Source organism: Bicyclus anynana, chromosome 11 (assembly GCF_947172395.1).
Source record: "Bicyclus anynana chromosome 11, ilBicAnyn1.1, whole genome shotgun sequence".
NCBI classification, from domain to species: Eukaryota; Metazoa; Arthropoda; class Insecta; order Lepidoptera; family Nymphalidae; genus Bicyclus; species Bicyclus anynana.
The window spans coordinates 14569862-14585930 of record NC_069093.1 but is presented as its reverse complement, the minus strand read 5'-3'; the positions used below and the strand labels follow the sequence as shown (position 1 = coordinate 14585930).

Genomic DNA, 16069 nt, shown 5'->3' with positions numbered 1-16069 from the left:
ACCTGAGTACGGTTTTTCAGTCTAAATGAGTCTTTTGCTGACCAAAAACTCATTTAGACTAAAAAACGCATGAACGGGTTTACCCGCTAGAAAATTTCAGGCTTCGCTAGTACCTATACTTACCTACTTAATTAGCGATTTTTTACTTTATGTAATTTTAGCATGGTCGATAGTTTTCCACGGGGTCAGCTCTAACAGCCTTGCGGGCGTCAGCGACCGTCTCGCGGAGACAAAGGACAGTCTTCACCGCGTGAGAACCGCCGCAGCCTTCGCGCATCGGCTACCGCTTCCTCACAGGGTTGTTGCTCGTTCATACTTCTTGGAAAACACTTTTTACATGCAACGTATTATAAACAGTAAAGAACCTTGCTAAAAATAGCTATGCTATTTTTAACTGACTTCCAAGGGAAAGTACTATGTTCGGGTATGTATGTATTTTTAAACGACGTCAAAATGAAATATTCGGAATCTTTTATTACCTTACGTTATCAACCCATTTCGGCTCACTGCTGAGCTCGAGTCTCCTCTCAGAAAGAAAAGTGTTAGGCCAATAGTCCACCACGCTGGCCCAATGCGGATTGGCAGACTTCACACACGTAGATAATTAAGAAAATTCTCTGATATGCAGGTTTCCTCACGATGTTTTCCTTCACCGTTTGAGACACGTGATAATTATTTTTTAAAAATGCACACAACTGAAAAGTTGGAGGTGCATGCTCCGGACAGGATTCGAACCCACACCCTCCAGAATCGGAGGCAGAGGTCATATCCACTAGGCTAACACGGTGGTTTTATTACCTACGTATGTATAATGTAGTTATGTTCACCCATTGTAGTTATGTTACCCAAGATATATGTGACTTTCAAGGTTCTACTTACTAGTTTTCGAGAGCTACCATTCGAGCCACTTGCAAATTGTATTTGACGGCATGGTCATCATTAAGTATCATTATTATCAGCGTTTTGGTTGGTGATATGCAACTTAGACCCTAGGCCTCAATCACACTGCCCCAATGTGGGTTGAGGGTGATTTTTAATTAACAACCGCTATTAGTTAGATAATACCGTGATAGCTCAGTGGATATGACCTCTGCCTTTGATTCTGGAGGGCGTAAGTTCGAATCCGGTCCGGGGCATGCACCTTCAACTTTTCAGTTGTGTGCAACTTAAGAAATTGAATATCACGTGTCTCAAACGATGAAGGAAAACATCGTGAGGAAACCTGCATACCAGAGATTTTTCTTAATTCTCTGCATGTGTGAAGTCTGCTAACCTGCATTGGTCCAGCGAGGTAGACTATTGGCCTAACTCCTCTTATTCTGAGAGGAGACTCGAGCTCAGCAGTGAGCCGAATATGGGTTGATAATGATGAATGATAAATGATTAGTTGTTAGACCGTGACACAGTGGCGTGCACTTCATAGATGCAAAAAGCACTGCCTACCCTATGGACTATTAATTAATTTTGCTGAAAAGCTTAGTACTTCCAACATAGAATTCGAATCAAAATTCGAAATAACCTCGTGAACCGGAGTCATATGGGCTTTTCACTGGAGTACCTACTGCCTACTGGACCAAAAAAAACAGTTGAATACGGAACCACTCAGATATTCGCACCGCTGCGTTTAGAGGTTGTCAAATAACTCCAACTTATTATTGTTTCTTTAACACGTCGCGAGTAAGTAACCATGACATTGAGATTACAAAGAAATTTAGTTTGTATTGCATAATGGTTCACCTTTTAAGGTAAGGACTAAAAATATACCTTGTTGTTGGTATGTAAAGTATGACGAACACTATATTTATATGAGTACCTATGTCTATCATTTATGGAGTCTAGAACACTTATGTATATTGGTGTTTGGTAGGTTATATATCTGTCTTTTTTATAGGTAACATTAATTTTATATCATAGTGACCTGTCCTGTCCAATTGTAGAAAATTGTTATAAAATACTTATCTTCTTTCGTCTTTCGGGTGCAATTTAGTTTTCACAAGAGTACAAAAATGGGTATAAATAAAAGAGTGCATTTGAAAAATAAAATTTTATTTGTATCTACAATATATTCATACATCGCTTCATTAAATATATTACATGACAACTAAATAACTCATTTTATTATTTAAGTACGCAAATAAACATGACTCCGACCGCCGTGGTCTTTGGGAAATTAGATAAAATACATTTGTATAAATAGTAGGTATAGATTTATGCATTTTAATATTTTATTCTAAAAACATGTCCCAGGGGCATTCCTAAAAAATTGGACACGGTATAATCAATTTCTTTTTTATAAATATTCCAAATTGGTATACATATTTTGGAAACAGGGAATCATATTTAGCTAGATACCGCGAGCCGTCCAACCAAGCGCACCCAAAATATTAGTACAATACCTACACCTATTTGGCGTGCTTCTTTTGCATCTTTTTATACTTTGAATACTATAATCAATTTTTTTAAAATTTTTAAACATTGCTAACCAATTATTATTTGAAATTCCTGTATCTGTTTGAATTAACTGTAATATATTTTGTACAATACAATAGAAAAAATATAAAAACAGAGCCCCTGGTTCATTAAAGTTCATATCTAAATATAGCACCTTGTTCCATACACGAAGGAAGACTTTTTAATAACATAATTGGTAGATAAACTAGACAAATTACATTATTTTTAGTTATTAATATTAAATGTTATTGATTGAATATGAAAATAATATTAATTCAATCAACAAAATTTTTGTTATTTTATTTCTACTTATATATTAGGTATTTCTTTATTGGAATGATTGTGTATATTATAATTAATATTTATATACTTCATTATTATTACTTTAAAAATATTATAAACGTGTATGTCGAATATACATATTTATAATATAATGTTAATAATACTACAGCCATACTCGATGTGTAAGGTACAGTTTACCAACAAACAAATGAAGGTAGAAATCACATGTCATTTCATAACTTATTTATTTTAAATTATGTATTGTTTGTTTATAAAATGTTATACAAAATAACATATTAAATATATTTAATTGTTTTAAGCTGTTTATTCGAATTTATTTTCATTAATTTAAGAACAAGTTAATTATAATTATTATAAGTGTGAAATGACTAGCGATTTATACCCTCATTTTCAATTTGTTTATTGGTAAACAGTACTCATCGAGTAGGGCTGTAGTATAAGTACTTTGTGAAGCACAAAGTCCAGACTGAAATAAAAAGATTTTTTTATAACTAAGAGAGTTTAAAAAGAACTTCCTCAGCTCGTGGTATCAAGTAAATTGAGCATTTATAAAAGTAAAACGTCAATAAATCTATACTTGAAGTAAATATATTCGACATTTTTAGAATTATTCTTTAACTAGGTTGAGCCTAATTTGATCCCACGATTTTAAGAAAAATATATTATAATATGTATTCGTATGTAGGGTTAGACTAACTTAGTGGATTAAAAATTTCTACAACATTCCAATAACACGACTAAAATGAAAATAGAAATAGAAAAAATATTCTTAAACATATATTTTTTTAAATCTTACAGCAGTCCTATTCTCATTTTAATCTCTTTTCACACTTAATGTAAACTTAACACATTTAAGTACATATTTCCACAATCAGATCAGAAAGGACGGACTTTATTGATGTGTCAACATTACTTAAGGTACTTGTGTGGTACACATTAGATTGAGTCCATTGGTCGAGGTGGGCTCCGTTCACTGGCTGCTAAAAGCTGAAAAAGAAAAATAATTATATATAAATAAAGAAAAATAAAGATAAAGTCATATGCCTATGAATTTTGTTTACCAAGGTCGGAATTTAGGTATTTTTTGAGTAAAAAAAAGCGGGACTCTCGTCGAAAGCGGGGCATCGTAAAAAAATATTTATCTTTTTTTGAGTTCAAATTAGATAGTTTAAATATCCATATCATATTTTTATTAACATTTGTATTTTAATAAAAAAATGTTGGTGCAATACAAGTCCTTATGTAATTAGTCTGAGGGTAGGTACAATATATGTCATTGCTTATGGTACACTATAAACCACAGGTATATGAGGTAACTAGATTTATAAAGTCCCAATTATTTGTATTGAAACCAGTGTACCCGGGGGTGTGGCCTAAACAAACACATATAGTGTATAAATACTTATCACACTGATATACTCTTCACGTAATTGGCTGTTTAATATTTAGTGAAAAAAGAAATATGTTACCCTTACTTTAGAGTTGAATATTATTTATTCCTTTTGCCACAGAACAAAATACAATTTTGGTAAACAAAACAAGACTAACACATGCGCGGATACACTTGCGAAGTTCCGCATATCCGAGTGTAAGCGGGCCACGCCCCTTGCTACTTCTATTGCTAAAAGCGTTAGCTTTTAGCGCTGTCTGTTCTGTGCTAGAAACGGTATCACGTTTGTTCGGTGGGGGTACCTGTGTCGAGTCGCTGGTCGCGCTGGTCCCGCTGCAGCGCGATGTACTGCCGGATGAGGCGCGCCACCTCGTGCGCCTGCTCCGCCTGCAGCCGCGTCACCCTCTGCTGCAGCAGCGAGCCGCACTTCACGTCCAGGAACAGCGTGCCGTCCTCCGACCGCACCTGCCGACACACCACACTGACTACCGACCACGGCCAACAGTCCTGGTGCCCTTGGGCGAGTACAAGGACACCGGTTCTATGTACGAGGCTACGAGGTAACGATATTGAAAAAAGTCTAATCATACGTATGCTGTCCCGTGAGCAAGATTAGCAGAGCTAGGGGTAACTGCTAAAAGCGAGAGAAAAAGAGGAAAAGAAAAAAGCGGTTGTGCGTGTGTAGACCACGACTGAAGTAAGACGTCTTTCAAAAATAAAAAAAACTGCATGGGTACAGGTTCTCGAAGTGTACAGAGAGGGATTGTTTCAAAGTTCTTTAAGAACGTCATCTACTGGTAGTTTAAAATATCAAACACAGTTTCACTATGCCCATAGATTTCTAGGGAAGGAGGTAACTACAGAGACGACGATATCAATGACGCAAACACCGGACAAGACATCGCCCGCTGAAGGACAATAATGAATAAATAATCAAAATTCGACTCATAGGTCAAGATGTCTCAGCCGAAGTCACCGGAGGAGCAAGTTCCCCCGCGTCTTACTCGGGCAAGGAAGCTAAGCCTCGAGCCCCCACTCGACGCTCTCGGGAGGAGATGACTCCCATAGATGGCAGCACGCATCATCCGATTATATTTTTAAGTGCAGATGTTCACCTTCCTGGTAGAGATGAGCTCCGCATAGGGCCAGTGCGCGTCGGTGTCGTGCGTGGCGGGGTGCAGCAGGTGCACGCCGCGCCGGTTGAGCGCCAGCACGTGCTCGCGCCACTCGCCCGCGCCGCCCACTCGCCGCACCGCGAAGAACGACGAGCCGAACAGTGGCCAGCGGGAGAGCACCTGTTCCACAACAGAGGAACGTTTATTTATTTATTTTATTTATTTATTTTATAGGGTACCAACAGGTTATGACAATTAAAATTGAGTTTTACAAAAACATAGATTAGTGAAGTTGTTGTGTCATAGACCCACTTATAGGTTACCTCAACATGCGTAATTTAGCACTCGAATAGATACATAAAAAGAATTAAAAGAATAATAAATAGGTTAATTAGACTAAATTAGGGAGAAAACTGTTTTAGATTTGCGTTTGAAAATATAGATGTGGATCTATCACACAATTACATTATGAACAGAATTAAACTAATATAACCATAAAAAGAAAAAAAAACAGTATAATCTAAAGATAAAAATAGCATTTAAGAGGTATCCCTTTTGTACTGAGTTAAAAAATATTTTTCTAGTTTATTTCTAGTTAGTTTTAATCACTATAAAAGTCAATGAATGGTCTCTAGCAAGAAGGCATCACGGTCTTGAATTCCTGCATCCCGCAATCTCTCTCTGCAATTATTTCGGAAGTTTCTGATAGTAGTTGACTTAATGTGTTGATCACCAATAATGTGCTTTTCGGTACGGAGATTTGTTCAAGAGGCTAGAAGTAGTCGTAAGTCTGAGCGATACAAATGATAATGACTCTTGAGAACAATTTATAGACATGCCTTAGGATTCGGGATATTCAAGATGAAACTCTTTCTCCCTCTATGTCTTTTAAGCGTCTATGTTTTAACGATTAATAGAAATTCCTTGAGTTGGCTATCATATTCTTAACTAATGTAAGCAACACGTGTACCTGTAAAACTTTGGATTTAGCTGCGGCCGGGGTGACGGTCCGCACAGTGGGCCACTCCGCAGACACCCAGGAGGCCCACTTCGCCGGCCGGGGCTCCCTCAGCGCCAGCAGCGGCTTGGGGAGGAGGAACTTCAGGTCCCTGGGGTGAGGCGCGTCCGGTAGTCCGGCAGCTCGGTGGAGTAGTGCTGCCACCAGGGCAGCGTCCCGCAGCACTCCAGCGGCCGGGGCGTTGCCTCCGGGCAACACTAGCAGTAGCCCTTCGAGGTAATCAGGCGCCACCTGTGAATTTTAAATTCGATAAATGAAGATTTGATTACGAAAAGTTTGTGATGTTAAATATTAAATGTTTGGGGAAAAGGTTTTTAGGAAGCTATTTGTTTTCGTATACACCATTGTTTTGATATTGATTTTGTTTGAATTAAAAGGATTGTACAGATTCTTGTCATGTATTTTTCAGTAGATTATTCTCGTTAAAACTTGAACAAACATCAGATTTGAAACTTTAAGTGAAGTGAAGAAATACTAAAGTAGATAGACGAGTTGCAGAGAGCTGGTGGACACAAGCAGCTATGGACAGTGATGTATGAATGATGTCCTTGCAAGAGGTCTGTGTCCAATGGACATCCATCTGCTGATGATCATAACCACCGCAGTTTACAGCTCCACTCGGCAGTCACAGCTGGAGACGCACCTGGTTGAACAGCACTTCGGTGTAGAGCGGCGGCGCGTCGGCGCGCAGCGGGTGGTGCCACACGGAGCGGCAGAAGATGAGGTAGAAGGGGTGGTGCGCGCGCTGCAGCTCCGTCGTCACGTCCAGCACGTACTCGTCGCCCGCCAGCGGCATGGTGAGCGCGTCGCCCGCCACAATGCAGTACAACGAGAACTCGGCGCGCTCCGCCTCGCTCGTGACTCCGATCTGAAAATAAACAGTATTTATTTATATTATTTTTGAAGTAAAACTTCTTTACGCACTTGACTTGGGGGATGAGTTAGTGAATCATTATGAAAAGTGTAAACGGGCTTTTAAGATGCATGCTGCCATCTACAGGCACAGTGAAACAAGGTTTATTATTTCAAACGACCAGTAGATGGCGTTCTCAGACAACTTTGAAACAATCCCTTTATGTACACTGCCTGCCTGCAAACCTGTTGCGATGCATAGATGGCACTCTGTTTTTTATTCTTGAAGAAAGTTTTACTGCAGCCGTTTAAAGTGCACTTTCTTTTTTCAAATTCCAGAACCTTCCTCTTTCGAACTGGCATCTCTTTCTGGCAGGCAATTCAGCTTAATTATACGGACGGATGTTGTGATCGCAGTTCGCTTACCAGTTCGCACAGCTCGTTGACGATGTCCTGTACGACAGTGGCGCAGCGCGTGTTGACGACGCGCTCGGCGCCGCCGGGCAGCCTGTACAGTTGCCGCCGCGCGGACCTTCCCGCCGACACCGCCGTCACCTGACATACGTTATTATTATTATAATCTGTACTTCTAAACGGATGTGAAATACGCATGGTGGCCATAAGTTGTACTCATAAAGTGATAAATGTCGAAGTTCTGACGGGTCAATCAGAAGCGGGAACTTTTGCAGACCGTCATGATGAGAAACGTTGCTTATCTGGGACACATGCACGAGAGATACGAGCTCCTACAGCTCATCTTGATGGGAATAGTTGCCGGTGGAAGCGATGGTCGCAGAAGTCTTGTTTGAGGAACAGACAGCAGGCCGGGATCGCGAGCGCCGCTCAACTACTTCGCCTCGCGAAAGATTGAGAGGGGTTTACAAAACTGACTGCCAACCGTAGTTAGTCGGTACTCAAAGAAAAAGATTACCTAATATCTGCAGTGCTATAGTGCCTAATATAAGCTAAGCAACTCAACCGCTCTGAAGTTGCATCATGGCGAACTGCGCATTAGGCCCGGGTGAGTACTGTTTTTGTACACTGAGGTATAGGCACGGACTACCTAGTAGGTGGTCTGTGGGTATAGGCCACAGTAATCTTTGGTATAGGCCTCGAGTTCAGATCAGATGAATTTTAAACTTTTTAATGCATTCAAAGTTGGTTAAGCATTAATAAAAGCTGTTATGTTTTCTTTACTCTAAATTTAGTCTCACTTTAGATGGATGACTCGTCAAGTCTATTTACATATAATTATCTTGTACAAGCTATTTCCAAATACATTCTATGAAAGTTAGATTACTAAGCAGTGATCAAATCGTCGTAGTGTCAAAATGTATTGACAGTTGCGTAAATCAGATAATAGGAGTTCCTGAATAGAATCTAGCAATCAAGAGTCTTGCACAGTTATGCAATGTAATCTATGAAGGAAAGTCGATACAAAAACCAAGCCAAGATCTCGTTCACTAACAAAGCTCTGTATCCAAATAAAAAGAGCGAAAAGTAAACAAAACAGTTTAACCTTGATCGACTTAAGATAGGATGTTAAAAAAGTATTTGAAAAACAGACTTTGCATCTACTTTCAAAATGCAAAAAGACAATACAAAAAGTGTTTCTGATAAATTCCGTTTATACAATTTTCGAGTTTTAGCCTTCTTTACAAACTATATCTACCTACCTACTTTCTCAATCGTATTTAGCCAATATCAAAAGAAACATCACAGTCGGTGTTTGACGTAGGTACACAAAGTAAGTAAACCCATTTTTAATTTAGTTGCCAGAATGAAGAATCCCTATTCCCATTTAGCCTCAAGAAAGTCTCTATGGCCCATAGGTTGTGAGGACTAAATCTTACCTCTTCGACACTGGGTACATTCTTCCTTCCCCCACACCGCAACGTCTTCCTGAAGTTGGCGAGACACACGGCAGCCGTGCCCTGGCAGGGTCTCCGCCTGTCCGCCGCGGCCGCTGATAGGTATTCTACGAGGAACGGCCTAGAAATAAGGTATTATGTTAGACACTTCCTGCAAAGAGCTCCTTGAGAAACTCCTTCCTTGTCCTGTCCTGACTTAGAAAAGTAAAAAAGTAGACCTTGTGATCTTTATCAGATTTATTTCTCTACTTTTTAGATGCTTACTTTTAAACATTTACATTGACTTATCTTATCCAATCGTCCTTCTTAAAAACAGATAGAATGAAATAATTTTAACGTTAAAATTATTTTTATGGGCGCATTTTACTGATTAATGTTATCATTCATAGGCTATATCAGTTGTCAAATAAGATCAGATTAAAAATAGGAACGTCTTTAATCGGTCTAGTTGCCCACTGGAAAGCTCGTTTATAAAGTGGATTTGGTATTTAACTACGATGCTGCTCCAATGCGGCAGACTTAAGGAACGAATCTAATAAATCGATTACAAATCCAAAGAATACGTACCTAAGAGTATCTGAGCAGGTAAAGTACGAAGCGAGTATCGACATGAGCCGCCAGGCGCGTTGGCACGAGTCTTGAGTGGCGGAGCGGTTGGACGTCGTCTGCTTCATCAGCTGACAGTACACCTCATCGCGCAGCTCCGGTACTGAGTGGCAGTGCTGGGGACATGCGAGAGAACATCACTTGGATAACATAGAAGGTAGATCTTATAGTTTTACTTGGTTAGCACTTAACACAATTCAGATTTTGTGCTTCTGAAAGAGTCGTCTCTATGCATTTGAGATTAAGTATTTTGGCAAAGATTGACCTTTGAATTGAAGCTAACTGTCAAATTTCTTGCCAGATTTGTTTCTGTTTTTCAGTAATCTTCTTTCGGAAAGAGATCGCAGTTATAACACAAAATCTTCAGATTTGTATAAGTTTTTAAGTAATAGTCCTAATCAAGCCTAGAAAAGAATATGAATTTTAATGTCTACAATGAAATCTACATTCTGGCGATTAGCAGACTCACAAAAAAACAGTTATACTTGTTTTCTCATAAATAAATGCTCTTAGAGACAGACGTTTATGATTTTTTTAAATCCCAAGTTAGTTCTTACCATAAGGACGGTGTAAACGCATTTAACTTCAGTCATATCCTGATGCATGGCCCTCTCAGCGGGCTGCAGGTCGCCGCAGTAGGCGTGGACGCAGGTGAAGCACTCCAGCGCAGGCGGTGCCAGAGCCGCTGGCAGGCGCAGCAGCGGCGCGCGCAGCGGCGTCGCCTGCCACTTCACCACGTCCGTCTGCGCCTTCCATGTCCATTCGTTGCGCTTCGCCTTGCTCTTGAGCGACGAGTCGGCTTTTAGTATTTCTAATCTGTGAGATAAGGAGTTTTATAAATTAAAGCCAATTTCTCGAACGATGATGGTAATCAGCGCCGGCCCGAAGTAAATTTTAGAATGGAGCGAGATCCGATTATGACACCTTTGCTCTAAGCTCCTAATAATAATTATATGTGCCAATTGTGAGTCCAAAGTAAGTATGGAACGCGAAGATCTCGACCATACTCTGCAGTGACCAATAGAAAACCAGGCGCAATACCGTTTACGGTCGACTAGGATTTTAGAAGTAGGTAATAGAATATCGATAACTTCTAAAACCATACTCCCGGACACCGGATGGCGAAGTGATGGCGCCCGCGCACACAAAATAAAGACAATAAATTACCATATAGGCGCCCTCTAGGATTTGGCGCCTGGAGCGCCTGCTGCCGTATGTACGGCGAACGGGCCGCCCTGATGATAACGATAAAGATAGACAAGACAACGAAACGCGTATTATGATATTCTTATGTCAGCTAATCTATGTTATTGAAATAAAAAGAGATTGAAAGGCATCATAGATGCATGCAAATAATTTCTTTTGTATTTGCGCAAAACAAAAACTAAGCAAAACTGCACAAAATTAGAGAATTATGTTTTGCTCCTAAATTCAAAGAGAAAACGAATAATTCACCGTCATGATTATATAAATAGAAATATTAGAAAATTAATCAAAAGTTTACATCGTGTTTCAATAATGAGTATCCTATATATGGAGTAGGAATATCAGATAGGTACCTAGTTGTCTTATAATGATCTAAATTTTCCACCTTCTGTTGAAAGTTTGGCTGTAAAAGAGATTGTGTTAAATCATCCGTATCAAATGCACGTGTTTGCAGTTAGGTGCATGGAATATTTTCCTTGCAAAATATAACTAATTATATAGAATATAGACAATTGATCGATCGTACAGCGTATCAATTAGTGAATTTTTATAAACTAGCGGACGCCCGCGACTTAATACGTGTGAAATTCTCTTTTCACAACACCCGGGGAAAGCATATATTTTTTCGGGATAAAAAGTAGCCTATATTTCGCTCCATAACCTCCTCTATCTGCCAGTGAGTGCCATTAAAATAGGTTCAGCCATTCTTGAGATAACAGACAGAAAGACAGACAGATACACAAAAAAATTAAAAACGCTAGATTATGTTTTAGTAAGTATCGTGTTAAATACACAGTTATTTTGAAACCACAGACAGGCAGTTTTATTTATATGTATACCTATAAACGTATTGATTCATCAGGATGGGAAAGTTATCGTCACACGTTCGTCACACGAATATTTGATTCTTATCTAGGATTATTTTAGTAGGTGGTCTGTGATTTTTGACAAATTTGTTGATCATATATATCACCGGTTCACTCACACTTTTTTTTAACTACCCTATAATGATTATTCTTGGTATTTATCCTCTTCTGTTTGTTAATAATGTTCTGTTTGTTCCTAAATATTGTATTTATTGTATGCAATAATAACCAGTGCACAGTAAAACTAACTGTGGTTTGTGTTGCACTATGGTTAGGCTTAATTTCAATGTGTTGTTTGTTGAATAATAAATAATAATAATAATATATGGCGCAGTTTACTACATTGATTTAGATACATTGTTTAGATACATTGTTTACTAACATCAGGCAACAAGTAAAGTCAATGGCTAACTTGTAAAGAATATAAAGAAATGTAGTTTTAAATATTTTTTGACGCAAAGTGCTCTACTAAGTTTCGTGATTCCCAAAAGAGCTTTTAGCGTTAAATTTGTTCAAATTATAGTAACCTAGCTGAACAATTCTAAACAGAGCAAAGAGTTAGAGACAATGTGAATTGTTGGACCACAATTGTTTAAATTACCCTAATTACGGAAAATACAAGTAGCTCTGCTTTGTTTATAACATTTTATAAGGGATAGCTTAATTTCGACTGGTATAAATATAGTTAAATTAGGATAATTGAGTTAGTCAAAACGAAAGCGTAGCTTTATTAGTAACGCATGTTGATGTACACACGCACAATGTATAATATATATATCTATTTTTTTTTTCATTCTTTACAAGTTAGCCCTTGACTACAATCACACCTGATGGTAAGTGATGATGCAGTCTAAGATGGAAGCGGGCTAACTAGTTTGGAGGAGGATGAAAATCCACACCCCTTTCGGTTTCTACACGGCATCGTACCGGAACGCTAAATCGCTTGGCGGTACGTCTTTGCCGGTAGGGTGGTGACTAGCCACGACCGAAGCCTCCCACCAGCCAGACCTGGACCAATTAAGAAAGTCGCAATTTGCCCAGCCGGGGATCGAACCCAGGACCTCCGTTTTGTAAATCTACCGCGCATACCACTGCGCCACAGAGGCCGTCAAAAATTTATTAAAATTCATTATCTCTAGACAAAAAGAACATTCTTTGAATCGTAGAAACCGTCGTAACCGTAGAGCTCAAATAAACGTAAATCGGCCCTACAAGATGGAGTAAAAGTGCGAAATTTAGAAATCATAAAAGGTTTAAAAAGTATAATAAATAAGCAAAAGTGTTGAAGAGGTTACTCAACGCGCCCAGTTAAATAACTAGCTTTCGAATGTCATATTCCGCGTTATCATCCCAATGCTCGCGCGCCGATTAAATACCTAATCATAAACTACTTGGTGACTTGCTGAAATTGAGTGTCATCTTCTACCTCGCAGTGTTCTACTAGCAAGTGGATAACTGTTAACTGAAGTGTCCATAACATAATAACATGCTTTTGTTTTTCTTAATAGCCACAGTAAGTCTACACTTTCATGAATATTTTCCCGTGATTACAGTAAGGGTAATGTTAGGATGAATTTTTACTCGTGATTGCAGTAATAGTCAACAGTGTCATAAGTGTCATAAATATTTTTAGTGGCTATGCAGGGTTGCAGTTCCAGGGTAATCTATCTATACTTATAATAAATCTGTAGAGAGGTCAATTCTGTACATGTTTACATATATTTCCAAAATAACTATCAGGGGGTGATTAGTGGTCGATACTGATGGCAAAAATGCAATCAGTAAAATTTTTGTCTATCTGTCTGTCTGTATGTTCTTTATAGAAACAAAAACTACTCGACGGATTTTAACGAAACTTGGTACAATTATTCTTCATACTCCTGGGCAGGTTACAGTATACTTTTCATCACGCTACAATCAATAGGAGCAGAGCAGTGAAGGGAAATGTTAAGAAAACGAGAGAAGTTACTCCATTTTTTAAGCTTCCGTCGCCGTCGCATGGTCCCTACCATAGGGGTAGTAGGATAGGGGTAGGGTAGGGGTAGGGTAGGAGTAAGGTAGGGGTAGGGTAGAGTAGGGATAGGCGTAGTAGTAGGGTTTCACGCAGACGAAGTCGCAGGCGTCCGCTAGTATAAAACATGATTCAAAATACAGCCCACTTCATCAATTGGCAGTGATTTTTCATTTTTGTCATCATCTAATTTGGTTATTTTTATTTTATTTCAAACGTCATTCACGAATATTCTTGAAAAAAAATAGTAAATTAAAACAAAAGAAAATCCACGATTCTGATAGATACTGGGACAATATACCTACTTCGCAAAATGAGATGAAGTATTATTTCATAACAATAACATTTTTATTTGAAGGCCTCCGTGGATTTCCAATACGGGGGCCCGGTTTGGCGGTACGTCTTTACCTAGCCATGACCAAAGCCTCATGAGATGAAGTATTATTTCATAACAATAACATTTTTATTTGAAGGCCTCCGTGGATTTACAATACGGGGGTCCGGTTTGGCGGTACGTCTTTACCTAGCCATGACCAAAGCCTCTCACTAGCCAAAAACGAATAAAATTCCCACGGTCTATAATCTGAATATATTTCAGAGCGATTTAACTAAATAAACTTATTCGAGTTAGCCTAATATCAACAAAGGCGCTTATGTTTTAGTAACAACCCACGCGTAAATATCACCAAAGCGGCAGTTTTCCGCGTTTCAACAATAATGATTATGTAGTGGGTTACATCGTGAGCCCGCGAACAATTAGCCATTATATCCGTGTTGTTGTGTTGTTGTGTCATTATATTCACGACAATTAAAATGAGCCGACTGTACCGCGGGCGTACGACACAAAGAGTTTGTAGGTACACGCGGGAACAAAACTTGTTGAGTACAGTTAATCTATTTGAAATGCTTATAATGTGTACCTACTTATATTTCTGTAATGAGTGAGAATAAGCATTACGATCGATCTATACTTATAATAAATCTGTAGAGTTCAATTCTGTACATAAAATATATTTCCAAAATAACTACCAGCGGGTGATTAGTGATCGATACTGATGTCAAAAATGCAATTAGTAAATTTTTTGTCTGTCTGTCTGTATGTTCGTTATAAAAACAAAAACTACTCGACGAATTTTAACGAAACTTGGAACTATTATTCATCATACTCCTGGGCAGGCTACGATCACTAGGAGCAGAGCAGTGAAGGGAAATGTTGGGAAAACGGAAGAAGTTACTCGATTTTTACAGCGATACTACTGTAAGGGCTGGATTAAAGAGGTCAAGGGCGGCCGAAGTCGCGGGCGTCCGCTAGTATTTTATAGGTAACTTTTCTTTTGTTTGTGGGAGCAAGTACAATCAGTTATATGTTTACATGATTCATCATCAGCCTATTTTAACGGCCTTATTACTGGGCCAGGCCCCCTTGGCAGTATCCGCCACGCTGCTTCTATGCAAATTGGCGGGCTTAAGGTGATAGTGTTAAATTATTTGCCGACCACTAACAGATCGTGTTCCCCGAGGTACTGGGTTCGAGTCCTGGTTTGGGCTACGAAAGATCGAGCTTTTTTTCTTCCAAGAAATTCTCCCCCCGTGAATCGGGGAACAAGTCAAGCGTGGGGTTCGTTACAGGATTATTCCACTAACACCGTCAACCCGCATTGGATCGTGTTGGGTTTAAGCCATACGTTTTCCTATAACGTGGGGTTAAACCAGGCAGATAAATAGATTCAAAAAATTAAATTCGAAAAACTTGAGCGTTAATAAAAAAAAATAGGGTATAAATATATTTTAAGTATAACTTGTGCTTGCGAGTACCTCCATATTTAACCATAGTTGTAAACCTACTTCATCAAAAATACAATAATGTGTTGATGTTCGATTGTTCGTAGAACATTTAGTTGTTGACAGTACTTCGCTTATGTTTAGCATTTACAAGGCGTAACCGATTTGTGTTCAAATGAGCACTCGACTGGCGGAAGGGTGTTAACTGTTAAGTTTTTTTTTTTTTTTTTTATTATTATTTACAAGTTATCCCTTGACTACAATCTCATCTGATGGTAAGTAATGATGCAGTCTAAGATGGAAGCGGGCTAACTTGTTAGGAGGAGGATGAAAATCCACACCCCTTTCGGTTTCTACACGGCATCGTACCGGAACGCTAAATCGCTTGGCGGTACGTCTTTGCCGGTAGGGTGGTAACTAGCCACGGCCGAAGCCTCCCACCAGCCAGACCTGGACAAATTAAGAAAATCTCAATCTGCCCAGCCGGGGATCGAACCCAGGACCTCCGTTTTGTAAATCCACCGCACATACCACTGCGCCACGGAGGCCGTCAAAAAGTTGCTACAATAGAACACTTGCTCAATAGGCTCAATGGAAA

General features: G+C 39.1%; 1 protein-coding gene across 2 annotated transcripts in view; it reads right to left on the bottom strand.

Annotated features, from left to right (window-relative positions):
* Nucleotides 1-2029: 2029 nt before the first annotated feature.
* The window catches only part of LOC112046503 (unconventional myosin-XV), a 128573-nt gene continuing 114533 nt past the window's right edge, over nt 2030-16069 (bottom strand). For both annotated transcript variants that reach the window (XM_052884379.1, XM_052884378.1), the window contains 9 exons: nt 10164-10422; nt 9568-9722; nt 8983-9121; nt 7556-7684; nt 6921-7145; nt 6230-6508; nt 5260-5439; nt 4447-4609; nt 2030-3741 (listed from right to left, as the gene is read on the bottom strand). In XM_052884379.1, the coding sequence (XP_052740339.1) occupies nt 3725-3741; nt 4447-4609; nt 5260-5439; nt 6230-6508; nt 6921-7145; nt 7556-7684; nt 8983-9121; nt 9568-9722; nt 10164-10422 (1546 nt within the window). In that variant the 3' untranslated portion in view covers nt 2030-3724. The remainder of the gene's footprint in view (nt 3742-4446; nt 4610-5259; nt 5440-6229; nt 6509-6920; nt 7146-7555; nt 7685-8982; nt 9122-9567; nt 9723-10163; nt 10423-16069) is intronic.